The sequence below is a fragment of the Trichechus manatus genome, unplaced genomic scaffold (genome assembly GCF_000243295.1).
Source record: "Trichechus manatus latirostris isolate Lorelei unplaced genomic scaffold, TriManLat1.0 scaffold00080, whole genome shotgun sequence".
Classification (NCBI taxonomy): Eukaryota; Metazoa; Chordata; class Mammalia; order Sirenia; family Trichechidae; genus Trichechus; species Trichechus manatus.
In genome coordinates, this window is record NW_004444016.1 from 1,979,395 (window position 1) to 2,005,473 (window position 26,079).

The 26,079-nt window shown below is 56.8% G+C and overlaps 2 protein-coding genes across 3 annotated transcripts in view; both read right to left on the reverse strand.

Moving 5' to 3' along the window:
- Window positions 1-13,790, reverse strand: part of MYO15A (myosin XVA) — a 74,899-nt gene extending 61,109 nt beyond the window's left edge. The window contains exons 1-6 of the mRNA XM_004381004.1: window positions 10,302-13,790; window positions 8,179-8,261; window positions 7,431-7,494; window positions 6,545-6,654; window positions 6,142-6,216; window positions 5,814-5,904 (exon numbers count right to left, since the gene is read on the reverse strand). Coding sequence (XP_004381061.1) covers window positions 5,814-5,904; window positions 6,142-6,216; window positions 6,545-6,654; window positions 7,431-7,494; window positions 8,179-8,261; window positions 10,302-13,790 — 3,912 coding nt within the window. The remainder of the gene's footprint in view (window positions 1-5,813; window positions 5,905-6,141; window positions 6,217-6,544; window positions 6,655-7,430; window positions 7,495-8,178; window positions 8,262-10,301) is intronic.
- Window positions 13,791-18,649: 4,859 nt separating this feature from the next.
- DRG2 (developmentally regulated GTP binding protein 2) overlaps window positions 18,650-26,079 on the reverse strand; it is a 22,275-nt gene continuing 14,845 nt past the window's right edge. Inside the window, exons 8-13 of one of the 2 annotated variants that reach the window (XM_004381005.2) lie at window positions 25,337-25,434; window positions 24,942-25,018; window positions 23,454-23,542; window positions 22,528-22,586; window positions 20,279-20,332; window positions 18,650-19,483 (exon numbers count right to left, since the gene is read on the reverse strand). In XM_004381005.2, the coding sequence (XP_004381062.1) occupies window positions 19,397-19,483; window positions 20,279-20,332; window positions 22,528-22,586; window positions 23,454-23,542; window positions 24,942-25,018; window positions 25,337-25,434 (464 nt within the window). In that variant the 3' untranslated portion in view covers window positions 18,650-19,396. The remainder of the gene's footprint in view (window positions 19,484-20,278; window positions 20,333-22,527; window positions 22,587-23,453; window positions 23,543-24,941; window positions 25,019-25,336; window positions 25,435-26,079) is intronic. The other variant, XM_023735547.1, reaches the window with a different exon arrangement.

Genomic DNA, 26,079 nt, shown 5'->3' on the forward strand with positions numbered 1-26,079 from the left:
AACACTGGAAATAACAAATGTTGGAGAGGCTGCAGGGAGATAGGAAACTCTTTTGCACTGCTGGTGGGAATGCAAAATGATACAACCATTTTGGAAAACAATATGGCGCTTCCTTAGAAAGCTAGAAACAGAAATACCATACGACCCAGCAATCCCACTCCTAGGAATATCTCCTAGAGAAATAAGAGCCATCACACGAATATACCTACGCACACCCATGTTCACTGCAGCATTGTTCACAATAGGAAAAAGATGAAAACAACCTAAACGCCCATCAACAGATGGTATATACACACAATGGAGTATTACACGACAATAAAGAACAATGATGAATCTGCAGAGCATCTCATAATATGGATGAAACTGGAAAACATTATGCTGAGTGAAATAAGTCAATCACAAAAGGACAAATACTGTATGAGACCACTACTGTAAAAACTCATGAAAAGGTTTACACACAAAAAAAAAACAATCTTTGATGGTTATGAGGGATGGGAGGGGTGGGGAAGGGATACTAAATAGGCAATAGATAAGTGGTAACTTTGGTGAAGGGTAAGACAGTACATAATACTGGGGAAGCCAGCACAACTTTTACAAAGAAAGGTCATGGAAGCTCCATAGACACATCCAAATTCCCTGAGGGACCAAATTGCTGGGCTGAGGGCTGTGGGGACCACGGTCTCAGGGAACATCTAGCTCAACTGGGATTACATAGTTTATAAAGAAATGTTCTACATTCTACTTTGGTGAGTAGCCTGTGGGGTCTTCAAAGCCTGTGAGCAGCCCTCTAAGATACCCCCTGGTCTCACCCCTTCGGGAACAAGGAAGAATTAAGAGAACAAGATACAAGGGAAAGATCAGTTCAGAGGACTAATGGACCACAACTACCATGGCCTCCACCAGACTGAGTTCAGTACAACTAGATGGTGCCTGGCTACCACCACTGATTGCTCTGACAGGGATCACAACACAGGGTCCTGGACAGAGCTGGAGAAAAATGTAAAACAAAATTCTAACTCACAAAAAAAGACCAGACTTACTGGCCTGACAGAGACTGGAGAAACCCTGAGAGTATGGCCCTGGAACAGGATGCATAAGCTCAATTACCACCACTGCTTCCCACCATTACTAGCCCCCGCTTCTCCTCATATTTTCTTTTGTTATTCTTCCTCCCTCCTCCTATTCCAGTGTGATTGTCTAAAGTTTCTCCTTGAAGGGTGGCAGAACAAATTGATAACCCTCAAGGACTAGGATTAACTCATCTGTGACATGACAATCGTGACTAACAGTGCCAGATAACCTTCAAGGATTGCCAGTAAGAAGTTAGATCAACTGGAACATGCAGAATGTGACCACCATGAAGAGAAACTATAATCCTGTCCATATAAAACCTTTCAGCCAGTCTCCAGTCGGCGAGACAGGACTTTTGGAGGAGGTCATTCCCCTCTGTGTACTGTATACTGATATGCAATAAAACCCTCTTGCTGCTCACCTCATCTGTCTCAGTACTGGCTTTTGCGGCAGGTGGCTCAGATCAGTGATTTGTGGTAACAGCCCCCTGACACCCTTTCAGCTCAGTAATGAAGTCACTCCCGAGGTTCACCCTTCAGGCAAAGATCAGACAGGCCCACAAAACAAAATGAGACTAAAGGGTTACAACAGCCCAGTCAAGGACTAGAAGGCAGGAAAGGACAGGCAACCTGGTAATAGGGAACCCAAGGTTGAGAAGGGAGAGTGTTGACATGTCATGGGGTTGTTAATCAATGTCATAAAACAATATGTGTACTAACTGTTTGATGAGAAACTATTGGTTCTGTAAACCTTCATCTAAAGTACAATTAAAAAATGTATTTTTTTAAAAAATCTGCTAAATGAATGAATAAAGGAATAGCATCTCACAGTCAGAACTGCCCAGGGGTGACCATAGCAAATGATAACCAGTTGCTGTCGAGTCATTTCCGACTCATGCAACCCTATGTGTGTCAGAAGAACTGTGGTCCATGGTGATTTCAGTGGCTGATATTTCTGAAGTAGATCGCCAAGCCTTTCTTCCAAGGTGCCTCTGGGTGGACATCAACCACCAATCTTTCTGTTAGCAGCCGAACACATTAACTGTTTGCACCACCCAGGGACTCCATGGCTAATGATAAACCAAACCCAAACCCGTTGCCATTAAGTCAATTCCAACTCATAGCGACTATACAGGACAGAGCAGAACTGTGTCGTACAGTTTCCAAGGAGCAGCTGGTAGATTCGAACTGCTGACCTTTTGGTTAGCAACCAAGCTCTTAACCGCTGCGCCACCAGGGCTCCCCGCTTCACCATCAGGGCTCTTTTTAACACCTACTATGCACCAGACAAGGACCCCTGCTGGCACAACGGTTAAGTGCTCTGCTGCTAACCAAAAGGTTTGTGGTTCAAACCCACCCAGTGGCTCTGCAGGAGAAAGAACTGGCTATCTGCTTGCTTCCTTGTAAAGATTACAGTCAAGAAAACCCTATGGGGCAGTTCTACTCTGTTACTGGGGTCGCTGATTCAGAAATTAACAACAACATGCACCAGACAGTTTACCCTAATTACATCATTTTTAATAATCCTATAAGGTAGGTACTAATACTACCCCTATTTTACAGATGAGGAAATTAAGGCTTAGAGAGATGAAGCTACATGCGTCGGGTCTCAAGTCCGACTCTGAAGCCATGAGGGTGAGGTCCTAGCACCGCAACAAGCAGCTTTGTGCACACGGCATTTTCATTTGCTGAGTCATTTCCTGAGCGTGTGTTCTTAGGGAAGAAGCACGGGAGGCCCTGTCACCACAGAAATAATATCTGTAATCTTACGGATGATGCCAGCTCCATTGGGCCACATCCATAGTCTCATCTGTCTAGGTAATACTGTGTCAGAAAGGGACAGGGTCTGCCTGAGGTCTGCCCTGTACCAGCCTGTTATGGATTGAATTTTGTCCCCCCAAAATGTGTGTGAACTTGGCTAAGCCATGATTCCCAGTACTGTGTGGTTGCCCACCATTTTGTAATCAGATGTGATTATCCTATGTGTTGTAAATTCTACGTCTATGATGTTAATGAGGCAGGATTAGAGGCAGTTATGTTAAGGAGGTGGGACTCAATCTACAGGATTAGGTTGTATCTTCAGTAAATCTCTTTGAGATATAAAAGACAGAATCGAGCAAAGAGGAGAGGGACCTCATGCCACCAAGAAAGAAGTGCTGGGAGCAGAGTGCTTTCTTTGGACCCAGGCTCCCTGCACTGAGAAGCTCCCAGACTAGGGGAAGATTGATGACAAGGACCTTCCCCCAGAGCCGACAGAGACAGAAAGCCTTCCCCTGGAGTTGGCACCTGGAATTCAGACTTCTAGCCTCTTAGACTGTGAGAGAATAAATTTCTCTTTCTTAAAGCCATCCACTTGTGGTATTTCTGTTATAGCTGCACTAGATGACTAAGACATATTCTTTCATCTGGGAGCCCTCAAGGGCACGGGGGGGGGGGGGGGGCGCTGCCTCTTGTGCCCAGCACAGGGTGGAAACACAGCCAGGGCTGGGGGCAAGGCCCGATGGGCCTGAGGGGGTAAACACCTGGCACCTCAGGGCCTCCAATCCAGCCCCACCATGGTGCCAGGTGCTCTGGGCAGCCCAGCATCCAGCCGTTCTCCTGGAAATCCTCCCCACATACCCACCCAAAGGGACAGACCCAGTTATCAGCCAACCAGGGCAGGGCACACCTCCTGCTACATGACTGGCTCGAGTGAGGTCACATAGCCAAAATCAGAAATGAGAGAGAGCTTTGAGACTTCTGGACTGTTGGGAGGTGTGAGCTGTGTTACTACGGCACTACGTTGCTGACCAATGGGAGGTAGGTTGAGGATGATGATCATATACAGGGGAGGGTAGAGCCAAGACAAAGGACGTTGGTTAAGACCCTGGATCCAGTCATTCCTAAAACTGAATCTAGCTCTGGACTGTCAGATTACATGAGGAGGGGCAAAGTAGCAGCTGGAAAACAAGTCCCACGCTCATCACAGCTAGTAGACATGTCCTCACACCGACTGTGCTGGACAGAAACTCCCCTAGACCCAGCCACTTCCACAGCCCTGACCAGCCTCCCGGACCCTTGCCAAGATGAGCTCTCTGACCATGAACTTCAAATCCCAGCTCCATCACTAACTCACCTTGGGACATTGGGCAAGTCACCTCCCCTGCCAAGCCTCAATTTCCCCATCTATAAAATAAATCCAGATATACCTCCCTCACAAGGATGCTGTGAGAATCTGGCATGAAAACACAACTGGCAGCACCTGGCACCCGGGAGGTACTTGCTGCACAATTCCCCGGGAGGTACTTGCTGCACAATTCTCTCTTTCCCTGCCTACCTCACCAGTCCTTCCTTAAGTCCAACCTGGAGACACAGGGAGGGTCTGGTTGACCATCAGGAGGCCCGGGCTGAAATGGAAGAGGCTGGCAGGCCAAGGCAGACATTTGAGAAGGCTGGGCCCAGCTGGGCCTGCCAGGCAGTTTCCTGGGCCAATCCCCCGATGCCCCCAGGATCACCCCTGCAAAGGTCCCCATTGGCTGGGACACTGTAGCCATGTCAAAGCCTCAGTGGATATCCATGTTGGGGAGTATGAGACTCTGTGGTTGTACAGTCTGAGCAGGTGAGGGTCTGCTTCCAGCCCCAACTTCTCCTGAGCCCCTGATCTGTGCTCTGCAGGGACTGCTAACCGCTCCAGGTCACCTCATCATCTTCTCCCCATAACTGCTCCTCCTGTAACCCTGCCCATGCAGCTCCATTCTGCGAGTAGCTCAGGGCCGGCATCTGGGGTGTCCTTGGGTTCTCTCAAACACCGAGAATTCAACACTCCTCACCCTTCCCTGGTCTGAGCCATCACCCTCTCATGTGGATTCCACGCTGGCCACATCAGCCCAGCTCCCACTCTGGGGACTTTGCCCTTGCTCTGTCCTCTAGCTGGTTGCTCTCCCCTCAACATCCTCAGGCCACTTTTTCAGCGTCTCTGTGGGGCCCACTCTAACCACCATGCTTAAAATGACAGCCTTCAACACCCTCTCGCCCCTCCTTGCTGTTTTTCTCCACAACTTATCATACTTTACACACACAAAATTTACTTAGATATTTGTTTTCTTTCAGTCTCCCCACTAGACAGAAATTTCTACGTGGTTGAAACATTTGTCTGTCTAGTTGCTGCTGTCTGCCTCCCTAGCACATAGCGTGCAGGCCTGGCACACAGTAGGCCTCAGTAAATTATTGAGGCCCTAACATTCTCAGGTTTGAGGATTTAGCACTCACTTTGTTAGCAAACCTCCAGTCCTTCCCAGAACCTGCCCACCCTCCTCAGTGCCCAGGGAGCCCTGCCCAGTGTCTACCGCCTCCCTGGCTGCTCTCCGGGACATTCCCTTGTCTGCTCCCCTCACACGCAGACCTGTCCTACCCCTGGGTGTGAGAATATGGCATCTCTGGTTCATAACTGGGAAGAAGACACTAGGCAGGAGAGACAGAGCAATTCCCTTGGCCATGTGCCACTCTGAACCTGGAACACAAAGCTGCCACCAGGAACACAGACAGGAGGGGACTACACCCCTAGGTGCTTCCCAGTGGGGCAGGGGCATCAGAAAGAGCCCAGAGCCCAAAAGTCCCTCTCTGTGCAGCCCCTGGCCAGGCCCCAACCCCTCTGGAGCCCAGGTCTCTGTCCTCAAAGTGGGGCCAGGGACCCTTGCCTCTTGGTGAGCACGAGGCATGCTCCACAAGAGAACTTGCCTAAGGGTCCAGGGGAGACAGACCCACCTGCTGCGTGATGCCCCGCTTCTGGTTCATGGCGGCCAGGTAGCGCAGAATCAGCTTCGTGGCCTCGGTTTTGCCAGAGCCGCTTTCTCCACTGCCCGGGCAGAGAAGCAGAGTGGGCTTCCTCATGTTCCCTGCCTCTTTTGGGCCCCCCAGCCCTGCCTTGGAGCTAGGGCTGGGGAGGGATGTGGGACATGGGTACATGCCAGCCCATAGATGCTGAGGGACCTCCCAAGGCCACAGCATAGGTCTGGCTAGCTGCAGAACGTTCCTGAAGTCCTCCCATTCATCCCCATGAATAGGCACACCCCTCACCTGACCCACAGCTCACCTGATGATTATGCACTGGTTCTGTCTGGCATCGAGCATTTTGGTGAAGGCAAGATTCGCAATTGCAAAGAGGTGTCTGGGAAGACAGGCTGCTAGGCATCACCTCCCTGGGGCGAGGCCAGGGGGGCATCTCTGTCCAGCCCAGAGTCCAATCCTGCTCCACCCCTCACCCCCTCAGGGACATAATCCCCACCCACCACTGTGACCTCAAGCCATGGGGGAAGGAGTCTCAGGCCCAGCGAGGGCGTGGCCAGGCCTGGGAAGGGCCTGTCCGGCTAAGCAGGTGGGTTGCCCACCACCATCAGCCCTGACCCGTGGTGAGGGGCAGCCATGCTCTTATCAAGCTGAGAGGAGGACACAGGACAGTCAAGGGTAGCCCCCACCCCGTATCTCAGGATACTCACGGTGGATTCTCTCCCAAAGCCCGCCCGTTGTACTGCTGCACCTGCTCTGGCCCATAGATCCCCAACATCTGGTATGGGTTCACTGCCACCAGGATGCTGCCAATGTACGTCTGCTGGGGATGGGTGGCCTCAGTGCCCATGCTCCTCCCGGCCTCTATGCACCCCCACCCCACTTCTATCAAGATAGAGCTCTAGTTGCCTCGCTTTAGTGTTCACATCTAAGGCCCTCTAACGGCTTACTGGGATCACGTGTGCTAACTGTAATTTCAGGCACTGTACCAGGCTGAGGCTGGGAGGAATTTGAGAGGAGTAAAGCCCCACAGCTACCATTCTGCAAAGGGAGCCAGACTGATTGCCCCATCAGCTGCTGCCTACTTCCTTTACTCCCAAAGGCAGGCCTGGGATCCAGGGACTTCTAAGGTCAACCCTCTATTCCCTGGAGTGGGGCAGAGTTGGGGAGCCCAGAGCATCCTGGGGACAGTCAGTCATCCAGGATCCTTGTCTTCCCCACAGGGTTCTATGCCCCTGGCTCTCCATTCTATATTTTGGGGTCAGTGACTCCTTCTGCCCCGGCGGCCTTCCCTATTCTGGGACCCAAGTATAGGGATTCTAGGATGGTGGAGTCTGTATCCACAGAGCCTGTAGTGGAAATTGCGTATTTCTGGGTTCTCTGACTCCAGGTCCCTGCCTCTGCCCTCTAAAGTTCTAAGATTCCATGTCTTAGGGCTTCGAGCTGCAGGCACTAGCATTCTGTACTCAAATGGTACAAACCTCAAAGTCCAAACCAGAGACCACAGGTCTGGGGCCCCGCAGGAGAAACCTATGCATCCACCGCCACCCCCAGGAGGTCCCGCAGGCAGGGAGGCAGGACCACTCCAGGACTTACATAGATGTAGTTCCGTTCAAATCTGGTCTTGATATTGGACAGCACGGTGGCCTCCTGGAGGTCCCTGGGAGGGTGCAGAGAAGGGCAGTCAGGGCCTGGGCCCAAGCTGGCACACGCCCGTCTTCCCCTTCAGTGCCAGGCCATGGCTAAGAGCTTGGGCTCTGGGTCAGGCAGGCCTGAGTTCAAGTCCTGTCCCTGACATCAACCAGCTATGAGACCTTGGCCAAGTTACTTAACCTCTCTGTGCCTCAGTTTCTTCATCCGTCGAGTGGGAATGATAATAACTGCACCTACTGCACTGGGGCTATGGGAACACTACTGCTAGATGACAGATGCGTGGGCTGAGTCATCATAACTGGATCATGATCTTGACCAGCACAGTGCTCATTGTGGGCATCACCAATGTACTAGCACCCTCGCAACAACAGTGAAAAGAAGGGACTATCATCACTCCCATTTTATGGATGAGGAAACTAAGGCACAGAGAGCCTAAGTGATTTGCCCAAGGTCACCCAGCTGGTAAGTGGTGGGGTTAGAATTTGAACCCAGGCCTGTCTGGCCCAGTGAGCTTTGATGTTCACATATTTGGTCTTCGTGACACTTCATGACAACCCATTTTGCAGATGGGGAAGCTGAGGCTCTGAAAATGTTCTGGGAGGTGAAAGGTATCCCTGGTATTGAGGAGGCTCTACGGCTGGGAGTGTACTGACCCCTGTGGTGACCCCCACTCCAGCACCCCCCAACTCACTCCAGCTGCGTCATGTCCTCCACACCATCCTCCCCTCGCTGTTCATAGGACCGCAGGAACGGCATGCTGCAGATGGAATGCATCTGCAAGAAACGCTGTGGGTTGGCCTAGTGGGAGCTGGATCCTGGGGTGGCCCCCACTGGCTTGAACACGCTGGGGACCTGCTCCCATTGCCAAGGAGGGAACCCCAAAGCCAAGCTGAGTGGGTCCACAGAGTCTGCATGCATGTCTCCCCACCCTGGAACGCACACGTGTTCACCGATATCCAGATGTGTGAGGTGTGAGCACATGCCCACGCAAGCACTGTCTTCCTGACTGTTCTAGAAGCCTACCTTCAAGCCCCTGCCCTCCAAGGATGCCCCCCCCCCAACCTCAGGCCTGTTGTTCTCACAGCTCTGACAACCTTCTTCCCAGCTGCCCCTACACGTCCAATACGTCTGCTTGTGTGACAACTTAAAGAACGTCTGTGTCCTGACTCATGGGGACCCCTGGGGGCCAAGACTGTCTCATCCATTATGGCACCCCTGCGCCAGCCCAGGGTAAACACGAAGATGTACGCAATGGACCTCCATAGAAAGGCACTGGCAATTCATACAGTTCCCACGTACATCCACGGGCTCAGAAGATGTCCATGGTGCCTGGCTGGAGACAGGCCACTGGCAAGCACACACGTGGGTCCACATATAGCTGGTGCTACAAAGCCTACGCTGGGGCTGCCAGCAAGCCTCCCCCCACCTGTGGGTCTCGAGAATAGAAGTCCAATGCTACCTTTGGGCTGCAGAATTTCCTCTGTGCCCATCTATGTGACACACGTGCGTGCATACATGGCAACAGTGGACAAACAATCCTAACCCCACATGTGCCATGTCTGCTCAAGCCTTGGTACACACGCGTGCGCGCTTTCCTCACTTGACATGCAGACCTGTGTGTGATCTGTGTGACTATGAGCACAAGCGTGGTGCCCTCAGCCTTCCCAGCCTTCCAGATCCCAGTCCCCACCCCTCCCTGAGAAAGCAAGAAAAGGGGACATCAGGAGTGAGCCCCTGCGGGCAGCTGTACCTGTCGCCGGGCTGCTAAGTAGGCCATCTTAGAGAGTATCACGCTGGAGGACCTGGCCTCCCACCCACCCATCTGCTATGTGCTCGCCAGCACTCAGACCCTAAATAATTCAGCCACTCACGTATTCCAAAGTGAGGAGGGCCCAGGCATCCTTGCCCCTCACCCCTGGGCGCCCTGTGCCCCGCTCCCGCAATGCTGCGGCCCACACGGCACGGGGTACCCGCCGCTGGGGCCTGGGCCCCCCCAACAGCCAAGCCGCCCCGGTCGCCATTGCTGGGCCAAGCCAGCTGCCCGCTCCTCTAGGCACTGTCTGCAGAGGCTGAGGCACCTGCTGCCCCTGCTTGCCCCGCCTACCCCATGTCCCAGGGGAGGCTCCGGTGACTACCCCCCTCTTTCGAGGGCCACTCAGTGCTAGGCTTGCGTTCCGCCATGAGCATGGCAGCCAGGCTCAGCTAGGCACCCCTCAGACCTGCTGCCTTGCTCTGCAGCTCAGATAGGCTCTGGCTGAGCCCCTGATTTAACTGTGTGACCTTGGCCAAGAAATGGACCTTTTGGGCTTTGCTTCCCCACTCCACAATAAGCCTCTCACCCTTGGATATGCCAGAGCCCTGCAGCCCCAGGGGCTGGCAAGGGAAACATGCTACTATCCTTAAGCAGAAACCCTGAGGAGAGGAAGAAAACTCCAGTTTAGAGGAGAATCAGTAGAAGGCCAGAGGAACACTGTGGACATGGGATGTGGAGGTGGGCTCTGCCCTAGGCCACCATCTCTGAGAGGCAACTGACCAGCACAGGGCTGCAGGAACAGGAACACTCTGTAGCTGTCCAGACCCCAGGTTGGGGCTACAGACAAGATCCCTTCCCAAAGTGGGTCTGAGAGGAGTTTCCGCACCCCTGCTCACACCTCCTGTGGCTCAGGGATGCCAAGGCTGTTCTCCCAGAGTTACAGACAGGCAGACTGAGGCCCAAGCAGGAAGCAGCTCACCAAGGACATACAGGGGCTCCTGGGGCTGTTCCGTGCTGTTTCCCAGGTAGGGTCCCTCATGCCCTCCCTCTGTGCTCCATACCTTATTTCGCCAACTTTGGGGGCCAACCTCTTTCCAGGGGCCCCTGTGGGGCAAGCAGGCAGCTTCAGGGCCCAAGTGGCAGGACGGAGGGTAAGTGTGCACTCGTGGCCAGGGTCGGTGGGCCTCTGTTGGCTGCCAGAGGTGGGCCCAGCGCAGACTCCAGGCTCGAGGCTCTGGGCTGGGCTGCGGGTCCTGGGCTGGCTGGACTGGGGGCTGCACGGTGGCAGGACCCACTTGCTGGAAGGAACTCAGCTTTTGCGCTCGAGGCATGACCACTGCACAATGCCCAGGCCCGGCCTGGCACTGCTTGCCTCCCTCAGGCAGGAGCTCAGGGGCCCCAGTGGGTGCCAAGGGAGCCGGGGCTCTGAGCATTGTCATCCAATGGTGCCACGGTGGCCACATGGCCCTTATCTGGTCACACGCGGCCAGTGGGTGGGATAGGCTGGGCCTTAGTGCCTTTTCCTCTGGGGTGAGATCCTTGGACGTTGTCACGGTTGGAGGCTCAGGCTCTGCTGGTGTCTGGGGGTCCACCAGCACAGCTTCTGGCTTCTCAAGGCTCAGGCCTGCAGATCTGGCGAGCTCTCCAGGACCTGGTTCACAGTGTCTGCCCAAGAAGACACCGGTTGGGTCCAAGGCTGGGTCCTCAGGCTGGGGTGTAGGGGACGGCACAGGGCCAACATGCTCCAGGAAGGGGTTTTCTGGCATAAGGCGTGGCCTGGATAAATCCCTGGGGCTGCTCATGCCTCCCGGCCATGGGGAGGGTGGACGCTGGGTGGGAAGCATGTCCACATCCCAGCTGGCGGCCAGTGGTGGCACCGTCCAGAGTGTCTCTGCGTCTTCTTGTGGCTCCTGGCGCTCAGGGGCAGCCCGGCTCACCGGCCAGGACCCCGAGCCCGGCGGCCCGTGGAAGGGTGGGTGCACCTGGGGCTTCACGGCCCTAGTAGGTGGCTCACTGAGCCGTTTCCAGGTGTGCGGGAGGCGCGAGGGAACGTTTAGGGAGCGGCGCCCGAGGCTGGGGCCCAGCAGAGGCGGGGACGCAGGCAGCCTCTGGCTGACAGCTTGAGAGGGTGGCCGGGGCTCGCCCCGGCGCCTGGAGCTGCGGCGCCGGGTTAGTGGCTCCTGAAGCGAGCGGGGCCGGCGGGGAGGGGGCGAGAAGGGCGGCCGGCAGGGGCCCAAGCGGATGGAGGGCTGTGGGGAGAGGGGCCCCCTGGGCGAGCGGTGGCCGGGGCCAGGTAGGCTTCTTGGGGAGGGCTGCGGCGGCCAGCCCAGCCGGCACGTGGTCTCCGGCGAGCGGCCTGTGAAGCCTAAGGCCTGGCCTTGCCTGCGGGACCCCCTGAGCGAGGTCCGGGGCCCGGGGAAGGCCAGCGCGTCCACAGAGCCCTCAAGCCGCACCGGCGGGGGCTCCACACAGCTCCACCAGCTCGCCTGCGGCCCAAGTGGCACGTGCGTCGGGGCAGCCCAAGGGGGCGGGTGTCTGCGCAGGGAGCCAGGGGGAGACGCAGGTCGCAGCCGGCCTAGGGGCGCGGGCGTGCGGCCTGGCGCGGGCGGAGGGCGCGACTTGTTGTTGTTGCGCGCACGCGGCTGCACGCGCCGCAGCGCGATGGGCGTGGTCGGGCGCTGCGGGTCCATGCCCGCCAACTTGTACCCGAAGCGCTTGTAGGCCGCCTCTCGGATGGCTGGCGCCCCCGTCCCTGCTTTCTGGCTGCCGCAGAGCCTCGGGATAGGCTTCTTCTCGGACAGCGTCTTCTTGAGAAAGCGGGCCAGCGAGGTGGCCGGCCGGGCCGGGAGACGGCGAAACTCGGGCCCGAAGCCCAGGTCGCGGCGAGCCCTGAAGGCCGACAGGGCACGCTGCAGGTTGCGCTGGCGCGGCGTGAAGAAGCCCCAGAAGGGGTGGCCGTAGGGAACTGGGGGCATCTCCTCCTCGTCCTCTTCTTCGTCGGCCTCCCCCAAGGGCAGTGGGATGTCCAGGGAGGGCGGGAGGGGCACCTCCAGCTTCTCCTTCCCAAACAGCTTCACCTGGGGCCGCGGGAAGAGGCGGAACTTGCGGATGAGGGACAGCTTGGACCTAGCGGGCTTGTCCATGCCTTGCTGCTCGAAGAAGGCGGCACTGGGCAGGCGGAAGGAGGTGCCCTGCCGCTCTCCACCTGCCTCCTCGGGCTCCTCCAGCTCTGCGATGTCGTCCATGGGGTGCGCGTATGGGTTGTGGGGCGATGGTATGGGTGGTGGGACCCACGGGTACGTGAAGGCCGACTCCTCCGGGTAGAGGTAGGGCGCCTCGGGGGGGTAGATGGCCTCGGCCCGGCCACCGTAGATGCCTTCCGCATAGGGAACGCTGTAGGGGATGCTGTAGGGGATCCCATAGTGATCGAAGTAGGGTATCTCGTAAGGAAGGTCATAGGGTGGGTAGGGCATGTCGTAAGGTGCGTAGGGGTCCAGGTAGTGGCTGTATGGGTAAGCCTCACCCTCGTACCCATCATAGCAGCTGTAGGGAGATGGGTACCCCCAGGGGGACGCATACCCTGCTGGGGGTGCATAGGGGGGCTCGTAGTCGTCGTAGCCATAGCTGTAGCCATAGGAGTACGGTGGGTGGAAGGAGTCCCTGTAATAGTCAGCACGGTAGTAGTCATAGGGGTCCTCTGGTGGGTACCCATAGTAGGGGTCACTGCTGTAGGGGGGCCAAGCTGGGTTGTAGAGGCCGTAGCCGGCCAGGTAGGGCTCCTGCTGCTCCTCGTACTGGTAGAGCGACTGCTGGTCGTAGTAGTCGTCACCCTCGCAGTAGTAGTCGTAGTACTCGCCCAGGTCCTGGAAGCCCTCGAGCCCGTACAGCGATCTGCGCGAGCCAGAGGGTCTGAACGAGGCCTTGTCCTCAAAGGGCAGGAAGCCCACAGGCTCGCCGGACTCGTAGATGCTGCGGCTGCGCGGGAAGCGGCGCAGGCGACCCCCGTGGCGCAGGATCTCGGCGCCAGACGGAAAGGGCAGCTTGTGCGAGCCCCGCGAATCTGAGCGGTTGAGCCAGGCATCCAGCGTGGCCTGCTTGCTGCCCGATTCCTCAGCCTTCTTGATTAGGAACTTCTTGGTGAGCCAGTTGATGGCTGTGGAGGCCTTGCTGAGGGACTGGGCACGCGGCCGCAGCCTGCCGTAGCCGCGGCGGCCGGGAAAGCGGATCACCATGAAGGACGGCTTTTTGCCCTTCATGGCGCGTTTTTTCTTGCCCATCCGCATCTGCGTCATGAGCTTCGACGTTGACTTGAGCACGGTCCGCGCCTTCTTCTTGCGTTTGGTCTTCTGGGGGCCGGTATGGAGGCCCCAGAAGAAGGCCGACGCGCTCCGAAACTGGCCCTTCTTGGAGATCTTGGGCGTGCGGTCACGGAAGCCCATGAACAGTCGTGACGTCCCCTTTAAGCTCCGTTTCGGCTTCTCGGGCTCCGGAGCCTTCTTTCCCTTCTTCCCTTTCTTGGCTTTCTTCTCATCATCTTCCTCTTTTGCCATGGTAACTGCCTGCTCCCCGTGGGCCTAGGGCTGGGGTCTCAGGCTTAGGGGCTTGGAGACACAGGGTCCTCTCAGTCTCCTGCCCAGGGCTGGACAGGAGGCCTCCTCCAATACAGAGCAGCTGGGACTGGCCGCCTCCAGCACGGAGCAGCCGGGGCTGGCACGGAGGCACGGGCAGCTTGGCTGGGGCCAGGATTTCTAGGGGCGAATCCATAATTCATCTCCTCCCAATGTGGACTTGAGTTTCACCTTCAAGCAGTGGTGGAAAGTGTGGCAGTGTTGTTTACCAGGAACAGGGAAACATGGCTGGGGCCTGTCCTGGGGGAGGCATCTGGCCTTAGGGTCATCATGACAGCAGCTGTAGCTGACATTTATGAAGCCCTCCTATGTGTCAAGCTCTTTATGCCCATGAACTGGCTCAAATACACTCAAGTTAGAGCTTTTATCATCACCCTTTCACAGAGTAAGATGCTGGGATCCAGAGAGGGGAAGTCACCTGCCCTAAGCCACCTAGCCTGTCTGACCCGGGCTGGAAATGGACCCTGGGGCTTCTGAGCCCCAGGCTGGATGCTCAAAGCCTGCCAAGTGGCCTTGGAGGGGAACCCTGGACCCTCCAGGTCCTGGGCCAGCGGGGCAGGGAGTGGGCAGGGCGGGTGCCCAGGGCTGCAGTCAGTGTAACTGGAGCTGGCTGTCTCACAGGAGCCATGAATAATGCACTGGGGAGAACCGGGCTGATTCTAACAAACAAAAGTAACATTTTAAAAGAGAAAAAGTGAGAATGGGAAGAAAGGAATTAGAGACCGTGAGTGGAAACACCCCTTTAGAAGAGCCCCCAGAAAGAATGGCAGGGCCTGACTGCAGGTTCCAGCCCCACCCCTCCCAGCTCCAGGTGATGTTTCAGGAAATTGAGGCCCAGGGAAAGTCAGAGACTTCCAGGAAGGAGGGGACAGGGCAGGCCCTTCTGGTTCAAGCCTGCCTCCCACAGCCACACCCCTGCCTGCCCCAAGTTGGGGGTCCTTGGCCCCCGGGGTTTGTCTGCCATTGGAAAGTGTCTGCTGGCCATGGGGGCCTGCAGCTTCTCCTTGGGCACATCTTTCTGCCCTAATGCCCAGACGCAGGACCGGAGCCCAGGGATTGCACCCAGCTTTGGATTGGTCCCAAGGCAGGGCACATAGCCTTTCTGTGTGCCGGTGGATGTGAGGATGAGTGAGATGGAGCAGCAGCACAGTGCTGGCCTGGTAGGCCTTCTGTTATTATTACTGCCAGCAGTGTTATCACAGCCCCGGTCCTGTCTGCTCTGGTAAGGTGATGTAGGGCAGCCTCTGGCCGCAAGGGCCTGCCACATGACTGCTCCTGGACTCTGGGGCCCAGGCCTTGGGGACGGTGGCCCCCAGTGGTCATCCAGGCCACCCCTTCTCAGGCTGGTTCAGGGTCCTGCCTTCCACTCAGGGTCCCCAGCCTCTGCAGCGGGCACAGAGTGGCCTGGGAACAAGTCTCTTTTGTTCATTCCTCAAGTATTTGTTGTGTGCTGTGTGCCAGGCACTATGCTAGGCAGTAGGGGTGAGCAACAGACCCACTCCCAATGTCACAGGGGAGAAGTGGGAAAACTGCTGTGAGGGGCTGCAAAGGCAAGGGTGCCACCCCAGGCCACCCAGGAAGGTTTACTCGATGGATGAGGAAGACCTGGAAGAGGGGAGGGCATTCATCAAATGGAAATGGGAACAGTGCTCCTAGCAGCATATGCATTGGTCAAGTGGTGAGAGGGCTAAAAGGGAAGTTGTATGGCCAGAGTAGGGTGGTGAGGGCACGTGAGTGGGCAGCGGCCAGGCTGGCTGGCAGGGGACTGGTCCATGGAGGTGGTGATGGGAGTTTGGTCCCTAAAGAAGTGGGGAGCCACTGCAAGGTCTGAAGCAGGCAGAAGTTCTGTGACCATATTTGCGCTTTGAAAATAAACTAACCAAGACTGCCAAGTGTTCACTCTGTGCCTGGCTTGGTGACACATGGTCCCCTGTGCCATCTCTCTGGATTCTCAAATACCTAAGACAGGGACGGTTATCTCCATCTTACAGGTAAGGGCTCTGTCTTGGAAAGGTTGGGTCACAAACTCGAGACCCCATGGCGAGGGCATGACAGACCCCGTTCTTGACTGTGGGGCCTGTGTTCACAACTGCCAGGCCACAGTGTACTATCCAGCCTCACTACAGCCTTGGGAAGAAGGTACCACTATCACTCCCATTTTACAAACGAGGAAGCTGAGACTCCACAGTGCCCATGACATCACTTATCAGAAAGTAGTCTCGCGAAGCTCTCTTGGTGCAGACCCTCAGGTCTGGGACTTCGGGGAGCGGCTGGACCAGAGAGATGGCTGTGAGCCATCAGCAGGTGGTAAGAGGGAGGCTGGGCCAAGAGGGAGGCTGGGCCATGGGTGACCACGGACCAAGGTCTGAGGGGCCCTGCTTTTAAGCCTGTGTGGGAAGGAGACAGAGAAGAGGCCGGAGGTGAGGGCAGCGTTTCAGGAGTCGAGGCTTGCTGTGTGGAGCTGGCTAAGGCCAAATAAATGTGGGTGAGAGATGGCTGGTCACTGGGTTAGCAACACAGCAGAGGGTGGCAGGAGTGTTGGGTGGCCTGTTGGAGTTGATGGGTGAGGGAAGGTGAGGTAGACTCAGAGAAAGTGGACATGGGGAGCTAAGCCATGAAGGGGAGGGAGGTGGCCAGAGATGGTCAGGGGCTTTTAGTTTTTTTAGTGGGAGAGCCTTGAGTTGGCAAGTAGACAGGATACTCAGGAGAGAAAGGGAGCAGCAGAGAGCTCAGTGGACTCTCCTGTGGTATAAAGATCCCAGCCCCCAGGAGGTACTAGGCCATGGCATCCTCCATCATGGAGGAAGAAGCAGGTGAAGTAGAGGTGGGGTGTTTGGAGAAGTTTCCTAGCTGGGCCTCTGCTGTGATGGGGTGAGGGGGTGTGGGGAGTGTGGGATTTGAGGGGCAAGGCGGGTGGGAAGAACTGCTGAGGGGCTGAGTGTGTTCCTCAGCAGTGCTAGCTCAGGAGCAGGATGTGGGGCTGGGCCCAATGGCTTGTTTCGGAGGACAAATGAGTTTAGGGTTCCTGGAAAGTTTTCTGAGATGAGGGACTGTGGACTGTAAGCTGGAGAGGAAGAGACTGTGAAGAAGGAATGAATGAATGCAGGGACAGATGGTCACCCCCTGGCTCCTTGGCCCTTTAAGTCCATCAAGGCCTCCCGCTGGTAGGGCTGTGTCTAGGGGCATGTGGGAGGGGGAGGCTGAGGGGTAGTCTGCACCCCAGGCTCAGCGCAGCCCTGCATCCTGGGGAGTCCTGAGAACAGGGTGTTGCTGGACTTTGTGTCACCCAGGCGAGAACCACCCCGCAGAGGGAGCTGGAGGCCCAGTGAGGGTGAGTGACCAGAGAGCCAGTGGGGCACAGCCTAAGCCTGACTTTAGCCTGGAGGGGTGGGGCCTGGCCCCCCTTCGGGGACTTCCCCACCCCTGAGGCTCCACCTTCTCCAGCCCTCTTCCTTCTGCACCTTGACCTCACAGGACCTGGGCAGGACCTCGCATCCTCTCGCATGCTGACCACAGATCCAGAAATGCAAGGACACACACGGATGCACACATGGACACACAAACCCAGCCCAGGCAAGAGGCTCATGTGGCCAGAGCCTCGGATGCTGGATGCCCTGCACTAGACCTCCTCTCTGTCTCCCAGCCAGCTAGTCTGAGGCCTGGACTAAACTGACACCTGGGTCCCAAGGCCATACCTGTAAGGCAAGAAGTGGGAGTGACAGTCCCTGGTCCTGGGAAAGAAACCCTCACTTAGGGACCTCCCCCAGCCAGGCTTGATGGGGCAGGAGAGGGGCTGAGGTAAGCCACTGAGCACTTAACCTGTCTTGACATCCCTGTCCTCAAGAAGTGGACTGCATGGGCTTAATGGCCATTTTACAGATGAAGAAACTGAGGCCCAGAGGTCTCACAGTGAGTTAGGAGGGCCCCAGCTCTGCCACCTTCCCCTTTCCACTCCTCCCCTGCAACCTAGGCAGGCTGGTGAAGACTCCAAGGGCCCAGGGCCAGGCTGCCCTTACCTGGCTCCCGTGGCTTGCTCCCTACCTGCATGCCGCTAATGGAGGGCCTGTGGACTAGCCCCAAGAGCACATCAGTCCAGCAGAGCGGCTCAGTTTTGCAAGGAAGAAAGGCCCAGCCCACCACACCAACCACCTGGGGCCCCATGTATATTTAATGATGTCTATTATTCCTGTTCTGTCTCCAGAAAGGAGCCTGAACAGCTGACTGGGGAGCTGGTTATAGCCGGGCCTGTTCCACACTCCAGGTCTGGCCCGAGGACCCTGAGGAGGTATCACTCCTGATGCCCGATGCCTGGCAGCCTCAAAAACCCATTACCATTGGCCCCCCAAAAGGATCACTTCCTCCGGGAAGCCTGCCCTGCCACTCAGAGGTCTCACAGACCATGGTCTAAATCCTAGCTCTGAGCTATAAGCTGGGGAGGTGGCCACTGGCCTGCAGCAGGGCTCAATAGGCATCAGGCTGGGCCGGCACCATGCCAGGCCCCCACCCTTGGGAAGCGCAGGAAATGTATCTGGCCACCTGGCTCTTGCAGGGGGCCTCCCTGCTACGCCAGTTACAAAAGTCTTCTGGAGGTGCTGGCCTTCCTGGGCAGAGCCCACTGTATGCCTGGGCCTAGTCTTTGGCCCTTTTTTGAAACCAGTCCCCCAGGGGAATATCCCTCACATTCTCCTGTCACCCTAGGCTTGGTTCTGCTGCCCCATGGGCCCAGACCACACCTACTTTGATCCCCTAGCTCATCACTGTGCCCTTTGCCCCCTGCCCCAACTCGGCAACAAAGATCACCAAATCTGCAAAAGTACCAGCTTTTTCCTCAGTATAAACAGAATCATTCTTTATTTCAGGAAGAAGCTAAGAAATCGGGGGCTTAGATGCAAACACAGAACCTCGACAACCCAGCCCCAGTGTGCAGGGCCAGGTCCACGGACTTTGTGCTGGGTGGGGGTTGCCCTGGGGGAGCTCAGAGGGGAGGCATTTCAGGACACCTCTCAGCCTGGGAGGGTATGAACTCGACCTTCAAAGCCACTGACCTACCCTGGTTTCTACCATGGGACAGCCCTGTGGAGGTGGGGGATACAAGGGGGTCTGGTCCTAGGGAACCCCATACCCTAATGCCAGAGAAGCTGGCAGGAACTGAGGAACGAGGTGCCCTGACAGTAGCCCAACTCCAGGGACCCAGAACGCCCAGCTCCCTGTCCTGAGCATCTGCATTAGGCCCTGACTTATGGCAGGTGGGCAACTTGCTCCCTCAGTGCCCTAAGGGGCAGGCCCAGGGCTCCAACTCAGAACCACATCCAAGGGTCAGTCTCAGGGAAAGCCCCAGCTAAATCCAAGGCCCCCCACTGTCTTCTCTCTGCCCCAACATCATCAGTTGCCTACTGAAGAAACTTCTGGAAACAGCAGAGACTCAAGGGACCCCTTCCTGGTGTGTGTGTATTTGTATTTCCTGTTTGGGCTCCGGTGTGTCCCTGTGGTTTGACTCCCTAGGGAGATGTGGGAAGATGCCAGCGCCCCTACTTCTTGACGATCTGGATGACGTCCTCGTGCTCCATGGTGTGGGTCAGTCCCACCCGCTGTGGGCTGTACTTGGTGCTGGTACCCTGTAGGGGGAGCAGAAGGAGCTCATGAGGGGAGGAGCCCCAGGCAGAGATGCCCCATGAGCCTTAGCCACTCACAGAGGCCAAGCCACTGTGAGATGGATAGACCTCACTGAGGGGTAAGTATCACTGGAGGAGGGCAGGGGTGTGTACAGGGGAGGGCCCAGAACTGGGAACCCCACAGGTCCCAAGCAGCTGGCCACTCCAGTCTCAAAGCTGGGGGGGGTGGTGCCCAGCCTGCAAGGCCAGCATACACATGTTGTGGAAGAGGGCAGACATACTGGGGCATGTGTCAGGTATAACACTTGCCCACCTCACTCCCTGCATAACCCAGGGACCTGTTGCAGATATAATCCCCCCTCACTCCCTGCATGACCCAGGGACCCATGTCAGATATAATCCCCCCTCACTCTCTGCATGACCCAGGCACCCATGTCAGATATAATCCCCCCTCACTCCCTGCATGACCCAGGGACCCGTGTGAGGTATAATCCCCCCTCGCTCCCTGCATGACCCAGGGACCAGTGTGAGGTATAATCCCCCCTCACTCCCTGCATGATCCAGGGACCCGTGTGAGGTATAATCCCCCCTCACTCCCTGCATGACCCAGGGACTGGTGTCAGATATAATCCCCCCTCGCTCCCTGCATGACCCAGGGACCCGTGTCAGATATAATCCCCCCTCGCTCCCTGCATGACCCAGGGACCCGTGTCAGATATAATCCCCCCTCGCTCCCTGCATGACCCAAGGACCTGTGTTGGGTCTGACTCCCCCTCACCTCCCCACCTCAAGACTCACCCACACCAGGGCGTATTTGAACTGGCTGGCCAGCGACCGGTGGATCCGATGGCACTGGTGGATGGGAGAGTTAGACAGGAGGTGCAGCTCTGCCCAGCCCCCGCCCAACCTTGCTATAGGCCTGAAGCCCTGGGCAACATGCCAACAAGTATTGCTTCACAAGGCAGGGGCTCAAACAGCACTTGCTGAGTGAAGGGTGGCCAGACCCTGGCCCCGGGTCAGGGGGTGCCACTTGCTGGACTCACCCACAGCCTCACTCATGGCTGTGGTGGTTCTAACAGCCCTGTTTCCAGGTCTTTCTGGGAGCTGTAATACCCACTTAGGAATGTTCTACAGCCCATGAGAGGGCAGTCAGGGTCCTGGCTACGAATGGCCCTCTGCCCACCCTCCCCCTAAACAACCCTCAAGATGTCCTTTAATGGTCAAGGGTGGCTTTTCAGGACACCCTACCTCTGCTTGCTCACATCTCTCAGCCCTGGCTGCAGTTGTGACCTGGTGCCTCCTGCACTTCATCACCCATCTTCCCGCCCCTGCCCCCAAGGCAGCTGGCACCCTAAGTAGGGATGAAGGTCCAGGAATACCAGAGGAGACCTTGGAAGGGCAGCCAACTCTTCCCCAATGTGGACCCCTGGTTGTCAAGGTGATGGGCGGGAGCAGCTGGGGGTGGGGTGGACTGTTTGGCCTGGCTTCTCTATCATGTACTCACAGGTCTTACAGGCCCTGGGCAGAACACGCCCTCTGAGCCAGAGAGCAACACCTCAGTCCAGCCTCCACAGGGAAGGAAACAAGCACAGGACGAAAGAAAACATCCTGAACACACATGGGAAGCCAACCTGACCGGTCTCCTCCAGGTGACCAAGGATGCCTGGCCCTGAGAAGAGGGTGCTGCTGCCAGGAACCAGTACAGATACCCACAAGTTCAAGTCTAGCACTCATCTCTCCTACATCACAGAATGAAAACTGATGGCCCAGACGTCAGCTCTAGCCTGCAACTGGGTTTAAGGTTCTATTCAGTTTGCCCAACATTAAAAAAAAATTAAACTCACTGCCAATGTTTAAAGAGCAAGAGGTCACATAGTCACAGGGATTCCCAGCTTTTCTAGAAACCCTGTCAGCTTTGGAGCACGGAGCTGGTGCTCCTTTGAGGCAGGGGGTAGGGAGGAAGGGAGGAGGCTCTGTGTGTTTTCTCCAGTTTGCCACAGTCCCCACCATGCCCTAGTGTCTGACACTAAGGCCAAACGTTATCAGTAGGAGCCATTTACCACTGAACCTGCTCTACTGTTCTTCTCGTGAGAGAATTATTTCTCAGCATTCACATTTCCAGAAGTAAGGGGCAAACAGAAGGTCATCCAAGAAGGCTGTATTTTTCAAGAACAAGACAGAGCATACTTCTCTGGGGACTGGAGGACACCCCTTCCTTGGAGTCCTCGAAAGCTCTCATTTTTGCGGAGCCCTGCAGCACCCTCTCCGCCACCCAGGTCTTACATTCACAACGCTTTCATAGGGAGGTCACCAACAACCTACCAGGCACTAGGCTGGGTGCATCACCACAGCCCTGGGAAATCAGTCTCCCGGACGAGGGACATGAAGCAGTTAGAATGGACGAGCTTGGGTCTGACCCCACGTCTGCCTGCCTCCAATGTCTACCTGGATCATCTGCTTTGGGTCTCTGTTGCCAGCACCCATGCTGAAATAAAGTACCTGAGGCAGGGCAGGATTTTTACTTGTACTCCTGGGTACCCAGGACAGTTGGTGCCATGGGAGGGAGGTACCTGTTGGGAGGTGACCACTGAAGGAACAGGTTTCTCTGGGACAAAGTCCGGGCTCCAGAGCAAGGCCTTGAAAGCCCTCTATGCAACCCACCACCCTCTTCTCCCACCTGGCTCCAGCGCCTGCTGTCCTTGACACTCCACTCCAGCTGAGAACTTTCCATGCTTTCTCTCATTCAAATGCAATCCTAACTACCCGCTGAAGCTGGCAGCATTATCCCCGTTTACAGGAGAGGAAATGGGGACTCAGACATGCAGTCAGGCCTGTCCAGCTCCAAAGCTGGCCCTTGGCCACTTTGCCACCATAGTGGGTTCCATCCCAGGGCCAACCAAGATGAGGCCAAGCCTCAGCCAGAGAGCCACGGCAGACAGAGCCCCCGAGAGGGTTGGAGGGAGTGCCCTACCCCCTGTTGAGGCCCCAGACGGACAGGCGCAGGCAGACAGAGTCCCGAGAGGCCCAGAGGGAGCACCCTCACTCACCACGTGCTCCACGGAAGCCCCTTTCCGGAGGATGATGGCGTCTGTGAAGTCTGGTCTCTCTGTACAGTTGGAGAGATGAGAGGAGAGTCAACTGTGTGGTCATGGCTCCTGGGCAGCTTTGTAAAAGGTCACTCAGGTGCAGAGGTCCCTCTGGTCCCCACAGGTCTCCCAGGCCTCGACAAAATACCCCCCCAACCCTGCCGCTATTCAGGACACCCTTGGTATAGACCCCTGTGCCAGCTTCTGCACAACCTTGACCTCAGCGTGGAAAATTGAATGAACCAAACCCAGGACTCAAGCTGCTGGCGGTCCAGCAACCACAACAGTGCCAATGAGATGGCCATGCGGCAGTGCACCTGTATCACCGCCGCAGCGGCTTCTCCAATGGGGGAGTCCACCCTCCCGCCTGCAGCAAGGTCAGGGCTGATGCAGACTGCTCACATTCACCACCGGGCCCCTAGGTATGTGGGCCCCCCGAGTACGTGCCCCCCCACCCCGGGTATGTGGTGCCCCAGGTACATGGACCACCTGGGTACGTGGGCGTGTGTGCAGAGGCGTGTGGGAACGCTCCAGCTCCAAGAGCACTAAAAGCTGTGGGAAGGTGAACGCTGAGGCAAGCCAAGTTCCTCTGGCCTCAGCTGCCTAATGCTTCTGACTTGGGACTTGCTGGGGTGGGCGATGGGGGGGAGGCCCCACAAGGGTGTTACTGTTGTACTCGCAGGGAACTCAGAACAGGCCTCTATCAACTGCCCTCTGTGCCCTCACCCCAGGCACCCTGAAGACCAGCAGCCCACAAAGACTTGGGCAGAGGTCTCTCCCAGCCTGGGGTGGGAGCAGCACTCGGGTCTGGGCAGGGTGCCAAGTGGGCTGGGCCAGGGGTCCTCGAGTGGTATGTGCAGAGCGCGGCCTTGCACCTCCCGACTCACGTCCTCTCTTCTTGGTGTAGATGCAGGTCAGGGCCAAGTACTCCCAAAGCATCTCCAGCAAGTAGTCCAGGTTCAGCTTCATCCCGCAGCTGCAAGGGGAGGACCCATGGGCCAGAGGCTGGAGTTCTACCTTCCCGGGGCTGGAGGACGAACTGCCGTCTGGCTGGGGCCCAAGGCCCAAGGCAGCATGGCCCAGCCAGCACCGTGGGGGAAACCAGCCCATTATTGTGACAGCAGCTTGATGCCTCGGCTGCCAGTGCCTCTTGGCCCCGGGTCACCATTACACCTCCACAGCTGCCTAGCTTTCCTGGGGGGGAGGGGAGGTATCACTCTGTGATTGGTGCAGGGCATCCGGAGGTTGGACCTTCCTGCTGGCATCTGCCATGGAACACTGGTGGGGCTGTGGTAGGCACTGTGGGTGGATGCCAGGAAATGCTGCTGTCCACAGCTCATCCCCCTGCTGGGGGCCCAGGCAGCCCAGCAGTGATGCCAGCACTGTACAGAAGGAAAGTCTAGCTTTGGAGGCAGCCAGACCTGGTGGACTGAGCTTGACCATTACAGCTATGACCTGAGCAGACATCTCTCTTCTGCAGGGTGGTGGTGAGCGGAGCAACGTAAGGGGGTGGAGTGCCCAGCCCAATACAGACACTGCCTGTGCCCCATCAGGTGGCCCTGAGGGAGCCCATCAAGCCTGGGACACAGCAGGACAGGGGCTGAGGCAGCCCTGAGGGAGCCTGTCAGGCCTGGGACACAGCAGGACGGGGACTGAGGCAGCCCTGAGGGAGCCCATCAGGCCCGGGACACAGCAGGACGGGGGCAGAGGCAGCCCTGAGGGAGCCCGTCAGGCCTGGGACGCAGCAGGACAGGGGCTGAGGCAGCCCTGAGGGAGCCTGTCCCGGGCCTGATGGGCTCCCTCAGGGCCACAGCAGGACTGCCCGCAGGACGAATGCTGCTCCCTGCACAGCTGGGGTTGTTGGGAGACAATTCTTGCACTCAGGTCCAGGACCCCCCAACTGGCACCAGTCGCCACTGCCTGTCCCCTGAGCATCTTGCCACTGTCAGCAGAGCTCACAGAGAAGCTGCACGGTGCCTGTGAGCTGGAAGCCAACCCAATGAAGCACAGGAACAAAAACACCCCAAAAGAGGAATCCTTGGTGGAGGCAGTAAACCCCACAAGCACCACTCTCTCTTCCCTCTGAGCTGTGGCCGGGCAGATGCCAGGAGAGTACTTAAGTCCTGGCCTTCCTAGGAACTATGGTTAAATACTATACCTCTGAACCATCCTAACCTCGTCGATGAAATCCACCTCTGTTTTCTTAACCCAAGTTCCCAGACATCACCCAGCCAACCCTGACGACTCAAGCTGGCCTTGCCAGCATGGCACTGAGTGGGGATGGACAGACCCACACCCTCACGGCCATACTGACCAGAACAAAGGCACCCCTTGGGGCAGCCAAGGGTGCTGGTATGCAGAGCACCATGCCTCACCTGATGACCACACTGTTGGGCTTCCGGGCCAGGCGGTCCACTTCCTCCATCGAAATCTGGTCAATTTTGTTATACACCTAGTTTTAAAGGTGGAGGGAGGTGTTGGGGAAGGAAAGGTACAAAGCAGTCAGAGATGCCCCGCAGCGGTCATGGACCTGCGAGCCCTCCTGTAGCTTTCAGAAAGGTCCACGCCTCCCTGCCTGGCTCAAGGCTTGGGGGAAGGCTGAAGGACTTGGGGGCACCAGGTCCCCAGAAAGGCAGGCTAGGCTAGAACCCTGGCTTCAAGCTGTACATGTCTGAAATACTTGCCCAGCACTGAGGCACAGAGGGAAGAGTGGGGAGGAGGGGCTCCTTCACTCCTACCCCTGCAGGTCCTGGGCACAAGCACCACTTACATACAAGCAGGGCATGTATACACGGTTGCCCACAATGACATCGATGAACTCATCTGGGGAGCAGTCTTCTCGAAAGAGCACTTCCGCATTGAAGATCTCTGAGGGCTGGGATTAAGGGCAACCTGCATGCCAGTGACACCACGTGCCCCTTGGCCGGCAGAGCCCAGACAACAGGCTGGCTGGAAGGGACCCCAGCATATCTGCTGGAGAGGCTTTATGGGATTTTAAAGCTTGGGGAGCACCTATACTTTTTCTTTCCTTACAAAGTAACCATGATATTGAAAAGTCTCAATGAACAAATAGTTGAAATCTTCACCATTAGGCAGGACAAAAAAACTTGGTAGACTCTTCAAAGTATCTGTGTGGAATCTCAGGTCTCAGCAAAAGGACTATTTGAAAGCCACTGGTCTGATCTGGCTTCCTGCCCTAGGCAGCACTCTCCTCTGTGGGCTATCCTGCTTCTGCTCAGACCCCCAGTGACGAGGCGCTCTCCACCTCATTACACAGCCTGTTCTACTGTGAGAAGTCTGACCGAGAGCTCACCATATGCTGAGCAGAACTTGGCCTCTGGGCCTCCCGCTACCCCCGCAGTCCCTCCTATAGGGCCTCAGGGACTCAACAAGGCCCTGACCCCTATGTCCCTCAGAGGTGGGAACGCAGCCTTGGTCCTCACCCCAGACTGTCCACCAGAGGTGCGCATGCAGCCCTGGTCCTCACCCTAGACCATCCCCCAGAGGTGCGCA